Here is a 15,519-nt window from a genome sequence, read left to right as displayed (position 1 = left end):
TATGCTCAGGTTTTTGGTGTCAGAATGTAAATGAGCCTCTCTCCAAACACAAACACAAGCATAGGCAATACTTTAGCGAGTGCCAAAGCAGACAGCACATCAAGTCTTTGTTTCTGAGCTGCACTGCCATTAGGGGAAGCTTTGCTGACAGTTATGAATGTCACTCATCAAAACACCCTCACACATTTCTGATAAGCCTAAACAGTTCTGGTTTACAGTCAATGTCACTGTCAGCACAGAGGGCACCAAAGTGGTCTTTTAAATTCATTCCTCAACGTAATCTGAATGCACCTCTGCTCTCTACTAGGTGTTTTCTGAACACAGCTAAATAAATTTGGTGTCAGCTGCCACAGGAGCTGTCCTTCTGAATTATCCCTCATGTTGTCTAAAATGATTGCATATTTCAAACATGCAGGTTGGCACTTAATTTTTTTGATTTTGTTTGCTTGCTTGCTTGTTTTCAGCAGTTACTACCAAGTTACCTCCATTCATTCATGGTTCTGTTCTCCTCACATGTTTTGCACTTTCTGGACATGGGTCGTTCTTTTTATTAAAAGGAGGACAATTGTATTTTGCTCTACTGCTGCACATAGTGGCAATGAATGAATGTCCTTTCCCTTCATAGCCATGAGTATCTCTGAGTATGCTGAGTGTGATGCCCAGACCAGCACCAGTATGTACCAGTGATGGTTAGAAGACTGATAACCGCAGCCTCCTGCACTAATTAAATAGTACAGACTGGTTTTACTCTCCATTATTTAAGGCCTGGGCACTGGTGTCCTCTTAGCTATGGTTTTCATTAACAGTACAAACCACAGAGCTTTAAAGATCTTTATGATGAGCTCAGACCTACAGCTTACCTTGCAGAGCTGTGTCATCCCCCCTGCTTTACTCTTGGGCAGTCTTTGTTGAATGACAGTATCATAGAATACCAGGTTGGAAGGGACCTCAAGGACCATCTGGTCCAACATTTCTTGGTAAAAGCACAATCTAGGCATTTTATTTGCCCCTTTCCAAGGGCAAAACAACACAATGTGTGGCAAAGCAGCATCTAGCACAATATGTGATGGTGAAACAGTGCCCCTGTCTAGTGGCATGACTCTTGGCACAGTCACTTCTTTACCATTCTATGGAGGTAAAAAGGTGTACAAATACTGCCACTTCAGAGCAAGTGCTGAAATAGTTTTATTCCTCCTCCATGCCTGTACATTTGGAAAGCTCAATATAGGGAGGGGAAAAAGTGAGGGGAACTATAAAGAAGAAATGAGTATGTGGGATAAATCTAAATCCAATCCATGGTACTTGTCATACCTCCCCATCAAACACCAGCAGAACATGGTTGCAGGGAGTGTTGTGTTGCTGCTTGCTCTTTTGTGGTTGTTGGGAAGGATGGTTCAGTATCAAAATCAGGCTCTTGGGGAAGCTGGAGCAGCTCTGGAAACAATGGGCAATTGCTTCTAATAAGGTCACAAGCTAATGAAACATGAAAGACATCTAATAATTGCACTGCAATCAAAGTGTTAGCAATCATCTTTGCATGTCTGATAGCTTAAATATACCCCATATGCCTAGTACACATATTTATGGTACTCTTGATCAAATCTCTTGATTTTCCTACACAGGTGCTTTCCAGGCATAAGCATGCATGTAAATATGAATATTGTGTTTAATTTGCTATCCAAATCACTAAATTAAATGCACAGGCAGCTTCTGCTCCTTCACAAGAGCTTTTTCTGATGGATACTTCATATTGTACTAGTAACTTTTAATAACTGAAAATGTTCTTAGGAAAATTTGGGAGTTTTCCAAGTCTGGATTACAGCCTGAGCCTGCAAGGTGTTGAATTCATGGGATTTGATGCCAGAAAGCATTTCTAGGGCTGCTCACATGCTGAAGTGTACACAGTTATTTGACATTGCTTTGCTGCTTTGATTAATGAGATGATGTGATCAGAGGTTTGAACCTACAGAGGAGCAGGAGGCAGGATAAGAGGAGAAAGGCAGGTCACCCACCACTGAGAACCAGCCATATTCACCAAAATGGTTTTAAAATAGTCTGACTCCTGTATGAGAGTAGTGGCATACTCTTTAAAACAGTGTATGTTTCTATGGCAGGAGGTTGAGTAGGTTAAATGAAGCACCTGTTTAACGTTAGACTTCTGAAGCTGTAGCATTTTTAGCTCACAAGGGGCAGGTTAACAAAGGTGTCTCTTTTCTGGAGGATTTTCACAGGAAGTTGAACAGAAAAGCCTTTCTATTGAAAATCTTATCTGTATTTACTAAGTTTTATGGTCTAAAAAGCTTGCTCTGGGTTTCTTCAAGACAAAGACCCTTAGCATCAGCTCCTGAAGTAAGGCCAGATGGAGATCTGGATTGTTATTTCTAGAATAATTGATACAACTTGGTGGGAAAGTATGAAAGAGCTTATCAGATCTTTACCAGGTCATTCTCAGCTCATCCAGACTGGAGGGGTGAGTCAGCCTGGCCTAGATCACTGCAAATATCAAAGAGACTGTGACAAGGAGCTCGCAGTGGTGGTCCTGGAATAAGAGGCTGTGTTACCATGTGCATGGAGCCAGGCATAGAAGCCCTATGAGGATCAATCCCTTACTGAGTTGAGAGGCAAATATAAACTCATTTCATTTATTAAAAAGAGTTTCATCAAGTATATGAAAGCTTCCAGAAGGCATATTGGAAGTGTTCAGGACCTTTTATCAATGCCTTTTTTTGTTGTTGAAATACCACAGATATCTTTGACAGAAACAAAGAGTATTAACAACAGAGCAACAAAAGCCCAAGTACATTGTCCAGATTTTGTTTTTCAGGGAAAATGCAAGATAATACATAAGGATAAAACATAAGTTCTACTGAAGTCAATGGTCAAAGACCACTATGCTTTAGTGGGACAAAAGATTTCACAGAACAGATGTTGTAGAAGAAAAAAATGCTGTGATCCAAGTTTGGGAGCATGTTGTATTTACAAAAGTAGTTTTACAAGCCCCTCGTAGTAGTGTGCACACAAGTGATAATTAGAGCTCTTCAGTGACAAAGTCATGGAAAAATACTCCCTGATTACATGAGGGTACCATTGAAGCAAACAAAAAGGAGACCTAGCCTTTGGACTGATGTTAGCTATGGATTTGGGTGATCCCTGTGCAAAGTCCTTGTTTTTTTCTAGTCACTTGGAGCTAAATCCTCAAAAGACTGGTGACTCAGCTACATGATATGCTTAGCATCCATGGCTCTTGGGCAGCAGCTGCTTGTCATAAAATACCTCAGTGCTTTCTGCCAGAGTCTAGATCTTCCCAGCTCAAAATTATCACCACTGGATGAGAGCCTCCTGTGGCTACATCTCTGTCTCCTATGGATATAGCTCCAGCTCTGTATCACTGACCTGAGGAAACTTTATTTGATGAAACAGGGTACATGCATGAAACAGCAACAGGACTTTTTGACTCATAGGTGTGGTGACAAGAAACAAAGTTTAACATCATACTTGGTGGAGTTAGATAACAGATGGTCTCAAAGACCTTTTCCAACCAAAACAAGTCACTGTCCCTAGAGGACAGTGTGTGGACATGGCACTTTGGGACATGGTTTAATGGCTATGGTGGTGCTGGATTGACAGCTGGACTTGATGATCTTAGAGGTCTTTTCCAATGGAAACAAGTCTATGATTCTAGGATGGCATGAGGCCAGCAAGTATTCCAGTACTAGCAACAAGGAGGTGTCTAGCCCAGCCCAAACAAAGGGGAGGCAGCTGTGTTTGGGTTCCCTCCAGGATGGATGCAACTTAAACAGGTTGGAAAAACATGGCACAAGACAGCAGCTCTAAGACAGTGTCTAAAATAATTAATCCTGAGCAGTATGGAGTACAAAGGCTGCATGCAAGGAAGGCTGTGGTTTAAAGCATGGCTATCCGTGGTATTTCCTCTTTCTAGCAGGGGGATACTTGCACTCAACAGGGCTTTCAGGCACTGAATTCAGGGAAGTGGATCCCATTTCAGCATGCCTAAGCTTTGTTTACTGATGCTGTGTCGGCCCAAAGCTCCTCCGTGCTTTAGTTCTTCATTTCTACAATTAACAAATAGCAGCAACGCTTACTGGCTCACCAGGGTGTTGTAAAGAAAAAGTATGCTTTAAAATAGTGAGGCGCTGGGATATTGGGTAAAGGACTTTGTAACCTCCTAGGGGAAATGTTAAAGAATTTGCACTATTCAAATGCAGATCAAAACTCTTTCAGACTGAATTACTACCCTGCACAGACAAAGGACCTCAAACAGGGATTCCTGTAGTGTGTCAGCCTTGTGCTGACCCCCTGCATACTGTCACCTTTCTCAGGGCATTTTGCTAAATGCAGAGGTCCCTGAGGAACACCCCGGTCAAGCCATGATGAGTCACCCCGTGTTAGGGCCTTCCTAGCACATTCTGGTCGCAAGGTCAGGCTGCCTTGCTGCCACTGCATGCACAGACATGCTGCTCTTGCTCTGTTCAAGCAGCCCTCTCAGGGTGCATTCAAGATGAGTGTAAGGTCTATTTTATATTTCCATAAGGGAGAAGTGCAAATCACAGTGCAGCTGCCAGCAGAAGGTAGCACCAAATCACTGGGATAATTCTGACACTGCAGTCATAAGAGAGCCAAAGAGTTCTGACTGCACGGTGGGAAGATGCAGCCACCACAGTACTCAATGAAAAGCCTGTTCAGGCTGCTGGAAGGGCTCTGCATTGACTGATGGCCACGAACCTCTTCATCGAGTGAAGCTGTGGGGTGTCAGTTAGACCCTTAGTCAGCCTCGCTGGGAAATAGCTAAAGAAAATATTGCAGGACCTTTGGTGTGCAAACAGAGACTGCACCATGTCCCAGTACTTCATAAGAAACTAAAGTTGGGTTTGGTTTAGTCTTCTCAAACAAAAAAGGGGATGAATGTAGCAGAGCATAGGACAAAGATTTTCAAACTTGTGTGATTTCACATCTGGTATCAAGAGAAGCAGTCCAGAAGAAATTCCCCATTCATCATGTGAGGACAGGGTTAAACTTCATTTGTGCCTTTCATTTCCTTCTTTAGTCCTTCTCCTTCCTCTCTCAAAGGTTCCAGCTCTGGCCCATCCAGCGCAGGTTCTTTGTTCCAGTTATTTCTGTCCTCACTTTCTGTCCTTACAGACTGAGGGTCCTCTTCTTTTGCCTTTCTCTCCTTCTCCTCCTTGGCAAGTATACGATAATTATAATAATTCATGATGAACAGGAAGATTCCTGCCAGGACCATCACAGCTCCACATTTAATGAACATGTATTTATAGTCCCCAAAGGTATCAATAAGAGTTCCTGTAAAACAGATATTAAAAGAAAACAGAAACTTAGAGATGAATGTAAATGATTGTGTTTTCAGATCCTCAGTATAAAGGGACACCATGGTCTCTTTAGGATAAAATAAAACATTTTCTGGACTTCTGATCTCTTCCCCAAATACTCTGATCCTGCAAATATCTCCCACAAGTTCCACCACATATCCTGTGGGGAATTAATGTTGACACAGGTTATACTACTGATAATTTGTACAGTTAAGTTGAAGAGGACAGAAACCCTACCTTTCCTAGCCTGGACTTTTCAGGTAGATCTATTTTTTCCATGCAGAGACCAAGTCCTCTGATCAGAGAGTCTGCAGACAGTCTCCATTAATTCCAGTGATCACCTACAAGGACATCCACTTAACTTAGTAGTCCTCAGGCTGTCAACAAAAGCAGCAGCTTTCAGGAAGATGTTCATGAGATAGCACCTGGCCACAGGGTTTCATCTCAGACTCCCGACAAAGACCTTCCGATTTATTCCACCATGGGTTATTGACCAGCATTAGAGAGGACTCAGCTTTTGGTCACAGTTGCCCTTTCTGCATTTATACTCAGGATCTAAAGATGAAAGGGCACTGCACGGAACTGGAAAAGATTAGTTCCAGGGAAAGCAAAGATGATGCTGTCAGTGTCAGATAGTTTCAATGCCAAGACAAACGTGACAGGTTCCTCTCAAAGGTTAATGCCACTGCTACGGAGTTACAGAGTAATTGAAGGGAGACAACTTAATTGAAATGTCAGTGTTCTCCATTATGTCAAAATGTAATTCAAATCTTATTGGGAGTATGATCCTGAGCATTAATTCCCCTTTACTGGTGCAACACAGACCATTCTTAACATCCCAAATCCTAATTAAAGTAAGACCCGCTCCTAACCTGGCCTTCACACTATAGATAGTCCTTCTTGAAACTGGCCCATCATCCATCAGCTCTCTGATTCTTTGGAATATGTTCTCCTCCTCAAAAAGAGGCACCTTTAATTACTTCCTGACTGACCTCAAATGTCGAAAAGCTGATGATTAATTATCCCACTGCATTACACTAACACAGGATTTTTGCGGCCACCAAACAGATCTCTGGATCACAAAAATAATAATTTTTAACTGGTTTTGGTCAACAGCTCTTCCTGAACCATTCCTGGATGCCTTTGTACATCATTTTCAATGCACTGAGCTTTTCATGCTACTGGAGAAACATCAAGCAAATGCTAATTGCAACATTTTTTTTTTCTCCTTTTCTGCTAATCAGGATGACCTAGAGGTCGCCTAAATAGGTTTCAATGAGAGTTATAATGAGTCAAGTATTGGAAAATTCAACAGTAGGATAGTCTTGCCTCTTCTCCTTTGAGAATAAGATAAAGTCATAAAATACACTGGGAACAATTTACCTAGTTCATTAAAGCAGAACCTTGCAGTAGGTTATTAAAATGCCAAAGAACCGATAAATTTGCTGCTTATTAAAATGGTGGGGGAAGCCCTACAAAACTAATATCACTGACTATTACACAGAACACTTTTAGCCTCATTAGCAGTCTCTGGTCATTAACTTAATCTTCCACACAGAAAATTATGTAATTCAGAAGACAGTAATTCTAAAATTGTATTTTCTTTTGTTTGTCATTAATTAAATAATGAATCTCTAAGAGCGCAGAAGGATCCAGCTGCTTCTGTCACACTCTGTGAGCTACATGGTAGCATGAAGAACTAAATGGTTCTGCAAGATGTGTCCTACAGGGTATTAGCCAGACCTCAGTTTTGAATCCAGGAAATGGGGTTAAACTGGCTTCTTTCTGTGCAGTCTTTACATTTACTATGATAGTAGAGTTTAACCTTTATGCATCCACACACATACAGCTCACACAACTAATTAACCATCTTTGTGTACTTACAGGGGACCAGTTTCTAAACCAGTTCTGCAAGCTTGCATGCAGGTGAAAAGCAAATTGCAGCAGAGTGCACACCGACAGAATGATATCTGTACACTGAGATGATGTCAGATGTCACCTGTGATGTAATTTAATTCATAGCTGACTCGTATTTGACAAGGACTGTACTTGAGCCAAATGCCAGATTCAGCTATGGTGCCTTCAATCATGCTGTGTTCCTTGTAGACAACAGGGCAACATGTTGTAGAGGGAAAGAAGTGAAGGCTGTTCAAGTCACAGGAAGTCATTGCTCCCACTTATCTTCAGGTGACTGTAAGCCCTGCTGGAGGTTCACTATAGTCAGCATGGACCTTTGAGAGTCTCTGCCTTTTGGTATTTCAAACCATGACACCCAAACCAAAAATTGTTTTCAAACAGCCTTAACTCTATCAGGTGCACTAAGGTAACTTAAATCCGTAAGTAGAAGTACTCAGAGCCTCAGACACAAATGGCAAGGCTTAGGTTTGGGTCAACAAGAGAATTTCGCATAACCATTGTGTTTTATCATGCTTAAATTGTGGTGGACTCCAGCCTTCTGCAACAGGAGGACTTTCCAGGAGGAGTGGTCGGAAGCACAAGGCTGCAGGAAGTCCCACTCTGCAAGTTCAGATCAAGTGTTGGAAGGCATGAGAAACTAAAAGAACACTCTCCAAACTGTTGACTTCAACTGGAGAACTACACAGAAAGGAGTACCAAGAAAATGCTGGAGGAGGCACCTAGGATCTGCCTTCCCTTTCCAGTTATGAGTGGAGAAATGGTGGATGAGAAGCAGAGAAAACAAGTTTAAAATCACTTCTTACCAACTGCTTGAAAGCTCCTCAACATAAACAACATAGTGGAAGCAGCAGAAGCAAATTGCCTCACCTCCAATAGGTGGTCCCAGCAATATCGTGCAGCACTCTGCAATGGTGACCAGGCCAACAGCACTTGTGAACCGGGAAGCTCCCACGAGGTCCATGAGAGTTTCAAAGAGCATGGCACAAACCATGCCAAAGGCCAAGCCAAAAAAGGCAGAGTAGACAACAAGCCATTTGTAGCCAGAAGCCAGCGGGCACAGGAGGTGACAGGCACCATTGAAAGCAATGGAGAAGCTGAAAAAGTATTGAATCCGTGGCCTCACCCACTTGCTGTTGGCAATGATGCCAGTGGTAGGTCGGGCAATCATGTCCACGATAGCAAGGATTGAAAGGAGGAAGGCAGCTGAATATTCATCAATGCCAATGTGTTTTGCATAGGGTGCCAGGAAAACAATGGGGGCAAAAAACCCCAGGAACATAAGCACGTTTCCTATCAGGTAAATTAAGAACCCTCTATGCTTAAAGAGGGAAAAATCAAGGTACTGATTGATTTTTTCACAACAGTCCTTTCCTTCTTCCTCTTCCATTTTGTTCTCTGTGGGGGCATTGGTGGCATTTCCAGTGACTTCTTTCAGAACATCCTTCCTCCCAGTTGCCTGGGTTTTACCTGCTACTATGGCTGGCCCAATGGGTCTGAAGAGAGCTCCAGCCACACAGCAATGTAATAAAATTGCCCCAAGAATTAAAAAGCTGCCCCTCCAGCCAAAATTATCAAAAAGGAACTGGTTGAGAGGAGCCAGGGTACAAAGCATCACAGGGCTCCCTGCCATAGCAAGGCCATTTGCAATGGGTCTTCTCTTCAAAAAGTATTTCCCTATGATTATCACTGATGGCTGCAGGTTGAGAGCAAGGCCAAATCCTGGAACAGAGAAAAATAGTTGAGACACACAAAGGAAGATCTGAGACCCATTTAAGCTAAGCTCGATGTTTAAGGCGAATCAATGGACAATTGGTCTACTGGTGGCTCTTCAACACAATAGTCTAGTTGTAAACTTCACTCAGGATATCCCTAAACTTCTGCCTGCCACATTTGGGTAACCAGCCACCCAGAAAGACACTTTCAGTCAGACAATGTCCCTTCCTTTCACACCGCAAATCTCATGGGTGGCAGGGCTAGAACAAAGAGTTTGGTTCAGAATAAATTGAAACTACACCCTCAGTGAATGCTGGCTGGTTTTGTCCAGACAGAGCAGCTTTGTTGGAGGAGAGGATGGATCTATTAAAGAAAATGACAGCTCAAAGTTTGAGGAAGGTTGTTCTGGGTTGGACAGTGCTAACTGCTGAAGCACATCCTTCTGAACTGTAACTGGGTCTGGCACTCTCTTCCATGGATGGTGAGCACCCAAAACTGCTGCTGCACAGACAGGCCTGCACAGAAGATGACATCACCCCTCTCAGCCACTACTAAATTGGTGGTCTGAGCAATTCAGGTCTGATACAAAGGATTAAAAGGTCTGCATGTACACAGCAAAATAGCTACTGAAGATGCTAATTAAACAGGACCCTAGTGTGTTGCTTTTAATTAAAGTTTACTTCTATTGCATTTAGACTTGTAAATGGCATCACAAATCTGCATTGCTAATTCAGTTAGCCAGCTTCTCTTGTGCAGGTGAAGTCTGAAGGCAGAGGTGACCAAATGCTGTAATGGTCTCAACTTTCTGTGGTTCTGTTTGAGAGCATTAGCCTACAACAATCTCTTCTTTTCAAACAGTTCCATCATGTGCAGTACTTCCTTTAAAAGTCGTATTTTCAGAGTCACCATCCCAGAAGGTGCTGAAGAGGGGACTGGATGTGGCACTTGGTGCCATGGTTTAGTAGTCCTGAGGTGTTGGGTGACAAGTTGGACCTGATGATCCTTGAGGTCTTTTCCAACCTTATTGATTCAGTGAAAATGACTCTTAAAAATCATGCCACATATTATCCACCCTATCGTCGGGGAGAGAATGAGTCACATTGGAACAAAGCAGAAATGTAATCCTTGAAGTGATTATATCAGAGAACATGAATCCTGAAAATAGGGTCATGCAGACTTTTTCTTGTTCATTAGTCTATATAATTAGTTTGTTTAACTGTGCAGTACATAATTAGGCATATTGCTTTACAGAAGCTAATTTAGAAAGGTCAAGGTCCTCAAAATTAATTAAGGAACACTATCATTAGTCGCTGATAGAGTAGAATCCAACTGATGCAGCAGAATTCAGCCAATGTTGGATAGCTTCAGTTTGAACCATTCTGCAACATTATGACTTTTGCCAAGTCTAGGATTCTTTTTTTTTATTATTATTTTTTTTTTCCTAATTTACTTGGAAGTTTACAGCATTAAAAATAAATGGAAATGGCAACATATTCAGATTAATCTTGCTATAAAACACATTCACAGCATGACATTTTCTAGCTCGTCCACGTATTTGGGAGGGCATGCCTTTGGAAAATACAGCCTGCTCATAATGCATAAGGGGCTATATTCCATCCTCATGAGAGGGCTGTCCTGAGAACTATGGACATAAACACAGTCTTGTTTAGAGGACACCCTCGATGGTGCTCAGATACAGGCATGCATCTTCTTTCACCTGAGAAGATGCAACATGGTGGTGTTGGATGATAGGTTGGACACGATGATCTTGAAGGTCTCTTCCAACCTGGTTTATTCTATTCTATTCTATCAGGGTTTGCTTTAGTTTCATATTTCCCAGGCTAGCAGGTAAAGGCAGAAACAAAACTATCATTTCCACAGAAACACTTTTGGTAGGGACCTACCACATGTCCTGAAGAGCAGGAAAATCAGACTGGATGCCAGCTACCCACTTAAACAATAATCAACTCAGCTTTTTGATTATGTGAACATTAATTTGCCAGTTGGACAAATCTAATTTAATATTACCTCATGCTCTTGCCATTAATTAAATTTGGAGAGTTTCAAATTGGCTGACTGGAATTTCAATTTACCTTAAGCTTTTGGCTGACTTCAGTTGGAAATGTTTAAATCCAGTTTATTCCTGTCTTCAGAAACTACAGCAGCTTTCCCATGGCTTAAATTGTTACTCAAATAACCACACTTTTTCCTCAGGGATACGACACAGAGGCCTACCAGCAGCGTTGAATGAACAGAAGCAAGCCTGTGCCAGAAGGAGCATCCTTCCCTAGAACAAACACATCTTCCTCATATTAGAAGGGAATAAGTGGTGGTACAGGAGTGAGCTGTGTAATTATTGATCTTGTTACTTTGTTATTAAAGGGAGATCCTACCAGATATTTCAATGATCAACATCAACAGTGCAAAGATTAGTAAACAGGCTTCACCCTAGGTGCCATTTCATTTCATCGTGGTCTAATTGGTACAGATTGAACTAAACTGTGACCGCTCATTATCACCTTGTGTTTAGCTTTGAAATTTGCTGCTTCTACCTCAGACTTGAGGAAGGGGTTGCATGCCTAAACACCTATTTAATGCACCCAGGCTGGCACTGATCCAGGTCAACAGCTGGCAAACCCCATTTCTTTTTCTAAGTGCTACAGGGAAACGAATGAGGAAGAGAGCATGGGGTTTACAGCACATGCAAAGTACCTCATGCAGCCCACAGCTCAGTGCCATCGAGGAGTTTCTTTAGAGCTGCTCCCCACAGCAGAGCCCATCTCCTGCTCTGCATGCCAAAGGGAAAAGGCATAATCAAGAAAGCAGCTGAGATTGCTGTATCTAATCCCTCCACCATAAACAGATACTTCCTGCCCTGCTACTCTGAAGAGATTTCTATTAATATGCCAAAGGCACCAGAGCGTAGCAGAAACCTCCCAGTATCTTCTTTTTATCTCCATCCCTGCAAATTACATGGACATGGTCTTCTAAACCAGTCTGTTTCTTTTTCAGGCTGGTAGGAAGGAGGCTAGAGTGTGATGTTTACAAGTTGCTTTACAGTCACTGCAAATTGCCTTTACAGTCATCTCTCTCCTTGTACAGTTACACAGTCTCAGCTGTGAGATGAGCAGGCAGTTTCATAATTGCCCTTGAATACTTCCATGTTAGGCCTAACCAGTGACAGCACTTCAAGAGTAATTAGAGGCATCAAGCATGTTAGGAAAATTACAAGCAATCTGCCCTTCTCTATCCAATTAATATTCCTTCCCCAGCACACACACCGGGCCTGGAAAGGATGGGTTATTAGCTAAGACCTCATCCACACAGCTGCCCTCATTCAGCAAGCAAGAGGAAAAGATATACACACAAACACACCAAAAACAGCCTATGCTTTGCTCTGAGGAAACATCACAGCATTAAAGACAGGGAGATATGGGGGCAGTTTGTCCCTGTACCTTGCTCCTGGAATGAGGGCTACATGTATGCATTGAGCACAGCTCAAACTATCAGCTCTTTGGGGTGGGTAAAGATATTCAGGGATCAAAAAGGAGGAAGGTCTTCAGAAACCCTAGGTCTGGGGTTAGGCACAAAATTCCCTCCTGGCATGTTTTTAGACAAGTACCTTTGAAAATTGGAGTTGGTGCCTTCCTACAGTCCTGTTCCTTGCCTGAGCCCTTAAGCTCACACACACACAAAAAAGCATATATTTTTAGCAAAGGATTAATGGTTTCCATGTGCTAATCCAGCATTAGTCAACTTGCTAGAGGACATTTGTTTAGCAGGCAATGATGCAAGCTCATGCATTGATGAATATTGAGTTTATCCACAGGAGACACTGGTTATTTTTATTTCTCATCATTTTGTTTCTGGAATCTTTTTCAAGGAGTCTGTGAGAGTTACTCCTTCACTAAAAGCACAGTTTCATCTAACTGCAGCAATTACAAAGAGTTAAGTTTCTGACTACTACTCCTTAAAAAGAGTAAGGTTTAAGACTGGGAATCCTGCATGGCAATTTATTCACTACTGTACAGATTTAATGAAGTAATATTGGTGTAGGAGAACAGGGTGACAAACTTTCTGTCCCAATTTACTTTGCTAGGGGCTGGTTTTATTGATTTAAATGTTGAGCTCACACTTTTCATGTTCACAAAGCAGCACCACTTAATGCAGCTGCAGAGGGATAGGGAGCAGTCATTAAAACACACACCCTGCAACTTCAAAAGCCAGTTTTGAACTCATTGTATCATGTTTTCAGGCAGATGTCCTAGCTGCAACTGAAAGAAACATTGGCTGTACCTTAGGTACACTTTGCTTATAATTGTAAGCAAAAAAATGCATATGATTAAGCATCTATACTCACACAGGTGGAGAACTCCAATCCATCTACCTTTAAAAGCAATAACTCAGCAACTGCAGGCTTTAAAGATGCTGGACTGAGCCTATACCTTCTCCTGATTGAGTTTCCAATATGGAAATTCATATTTCAATGCAGACAATCCAAACTGTAACTTGAATAAGGAAGCATAAGTTTTTTTTCTCAGTAAGGAGAATATTGCATATTTTCAGTCAGCTCCAGTAGTTATTATTTTCAGATAAAGGAGCTCCTAACATCACAAGCAGGCAAGGGCAAGTAAACTAAAGCAAATGCCTGGAATCTCATTTCAAGTATCTTGCAAGAGAAGAAAACACACAGTAATTTTGGAACACAGGTGCTTTCCTCACAATCTCACTTGTATCTCCAGGAGCTTGCCTGGCTCAGGGCAGAGCACAGTCAATCTGCATTCCTTTCAGCAGGAGCTGAAGGCACTGATGGCCACCCTCACCATCGCCTCTAGGGAAACAGCTCTCATCTGCAAAGAGCACATCCACTGAAAAGATCCCGCACGCAATGCTCAGCCAGGAACACAGCACTCAGCAGGGGACAGGCTCTTTGCTAAAACTCATCTGGAGCAACAGTCCTTGCCCCACCAGCTTTTTATCTTACCAGCTTCCCATTGTGTTTGGATGAGGTGCCCAAGTGTGGATACCCCAATAATAGAATGAATCATAGAATGGCTTGAGTTGGAAGGAGCCTTAAAGATCATCTAGTTCCAATTGCCCTGCTCTGGGCAGGAGCACCGGGTTGCTCAAAGTCTCATCCAGCCCAGTCTCATCCAGCCTGGTCTCAAACACTTCTAGGGATGAGGCATCCCCAGCTTCTCTGGGCAGCCTGCTCCGGTGTCTCACCACCCCGAAAGTAAAGAGCTTCTTCCTAATGTCTAATCTAATACCACCCTGCTCTAGTTTAAAACCATTGCCCATAAACCTCAAGTGCAGGTGGAAAAGAGCTGCTTTCTTCTTACCTGTAATGAAGCCCACACAGATGTAGAGCTGCAGGATGCTGGTGCAGAAAGAAGCTGAGACCATCCCAATGCCACAGAGCAGGCCTCCAAACATAACCACAGGTCGACTGCCATAGCGATTTACCAAAATACTGCTAATGGGACCTGGGGAAAGAGCACAAAATTGTCCTTGAGGTAGGTTTCATCTGAGAGAGGGGCATGTTTGACAAAAAGCAGTTAAAACTCTGTTACATCAGTGCCCTGATGCGCTGCTGACAGCTTCTAGGGTGGCTTCAGGAAGAAAATGAAAGAGAAAGGTGGTCTGCACTGTGTGGAGACAGCAGCGAGTCCCATGCTACACAGTGGCCATGTAGTTGGTGGCAGCTTGGATGAACACATGACCTCAACATAGGAGCCTCTTGATTTGTTATGATGCTAAACCATACACACAAAGCTGTGTTTCATATTACAAGGCTGAAATCATGAATACTGTTGCATTTTTAATGCCTCTATTTAATGTGATTCCAATACTGCTGACCAGGACTGAGGCTTCAGCAGAGCACTTGCTAATTAAATCTTAATATCAGTCTATGTAGGCTAGACCAGGTTGGAGATGATGGATTAGCCAGACCTGAAAAGAACCAGTTTGGTTTTCCATTTATGTAAAGAGGTGGCTCAGGAAAGTGCAAAATTACAAAGAAGGGAAATGGCTTAACAAAGGTTGTGGACACTGAAAGGAAACGTTGAAATCTGAAGTTGAACAGCAGCTTTGGGTAGAGGAGGAAAGAAGAGAGTCTTGTGTATAGTAATCTCAACCAGGCAGAGAACCAGTAAGAATCAGAAGCACAGAATAATACAGATCAAAGGGACTTTAAAGGTCTCAAGACCAACCTCCTGCTCAGGGGAGAGCCAATTCTGAAGTTAGACCAAGCTGAGAAGTCAGAACAACAGAAAGCAAACTGAACGTGACAGAGTGGTCCAGAAGTCAAACTGCGAAATGTAAGGAAAAGATTCTGCATCACTAAAACCCAAACCAAAATCCTGCAAACATTGTGCTGGAAATGAGGCAGGAGGATAGAGGCAGCACTTTGTATCTTATCTTACCTGACTACTTCTAGTGCTGCTCAGAACACAGCCATGGTTATTTGGAGCCCAATGTGCCTGCTTGCCTTCATTCCTGCTGTTACAAAGAGCCAACACCATTCACATACAGATTACTG

The 15,519-nt window shown here is 42.5% G+C and overlaps 1 protein-coding gene across 1 annotated transcript in view; it reads right to left on the bottom strand.

Moving 5' to 3' along the window:
* Positions 1-5,002: 5,002 nt before the first annotated feature.
* LOC104301022 (monocarboxylate transporter 2) overlaps positions 5,003-15,519 on the bottom strand; it is a 29,021-nt gene continuing 18,504 nt past the window's right edge. The window contains exons 2-4 of the mRNA XM_009901357.2: positions 14,321-14,464; positions 8,133-8,984; positions 5,003-5,322 (exon numbers count right to left, since the gene is read on the bottom strand). Of these exons, the coding sequence (XP_009899659.2) occupies positions 5,030-5,322; positions 8,133-8,984; positions 14,321-14,464 (1,289 nt within the window). The 3' untranslated portion in view covers positions 5,003-5,029. The remainder of the gene's footprint in view (positions 5,323-8,132; positions 8,985-14,320; positions 14,465-15,519) is intronic.

Source organism: Dryobates pubescens, chromosome 1 (genome assembly GCF_014839835.1).
Source record: "Dryobates pubescens isolate bDryPub1 chromosome 1, bDryPub1.pri, whole genome shotgun sequence".
Lineage (NCBI taxonomy): Eukaryota > Metazoa > Chordata > Aves > Piciformes > Picidae > Dryobates > Dryobates pubescens.
Note: the sequence above shows the minus strand (reverse complement) of the source record. Positions and strands in the feature narration are given on the sequence as shown.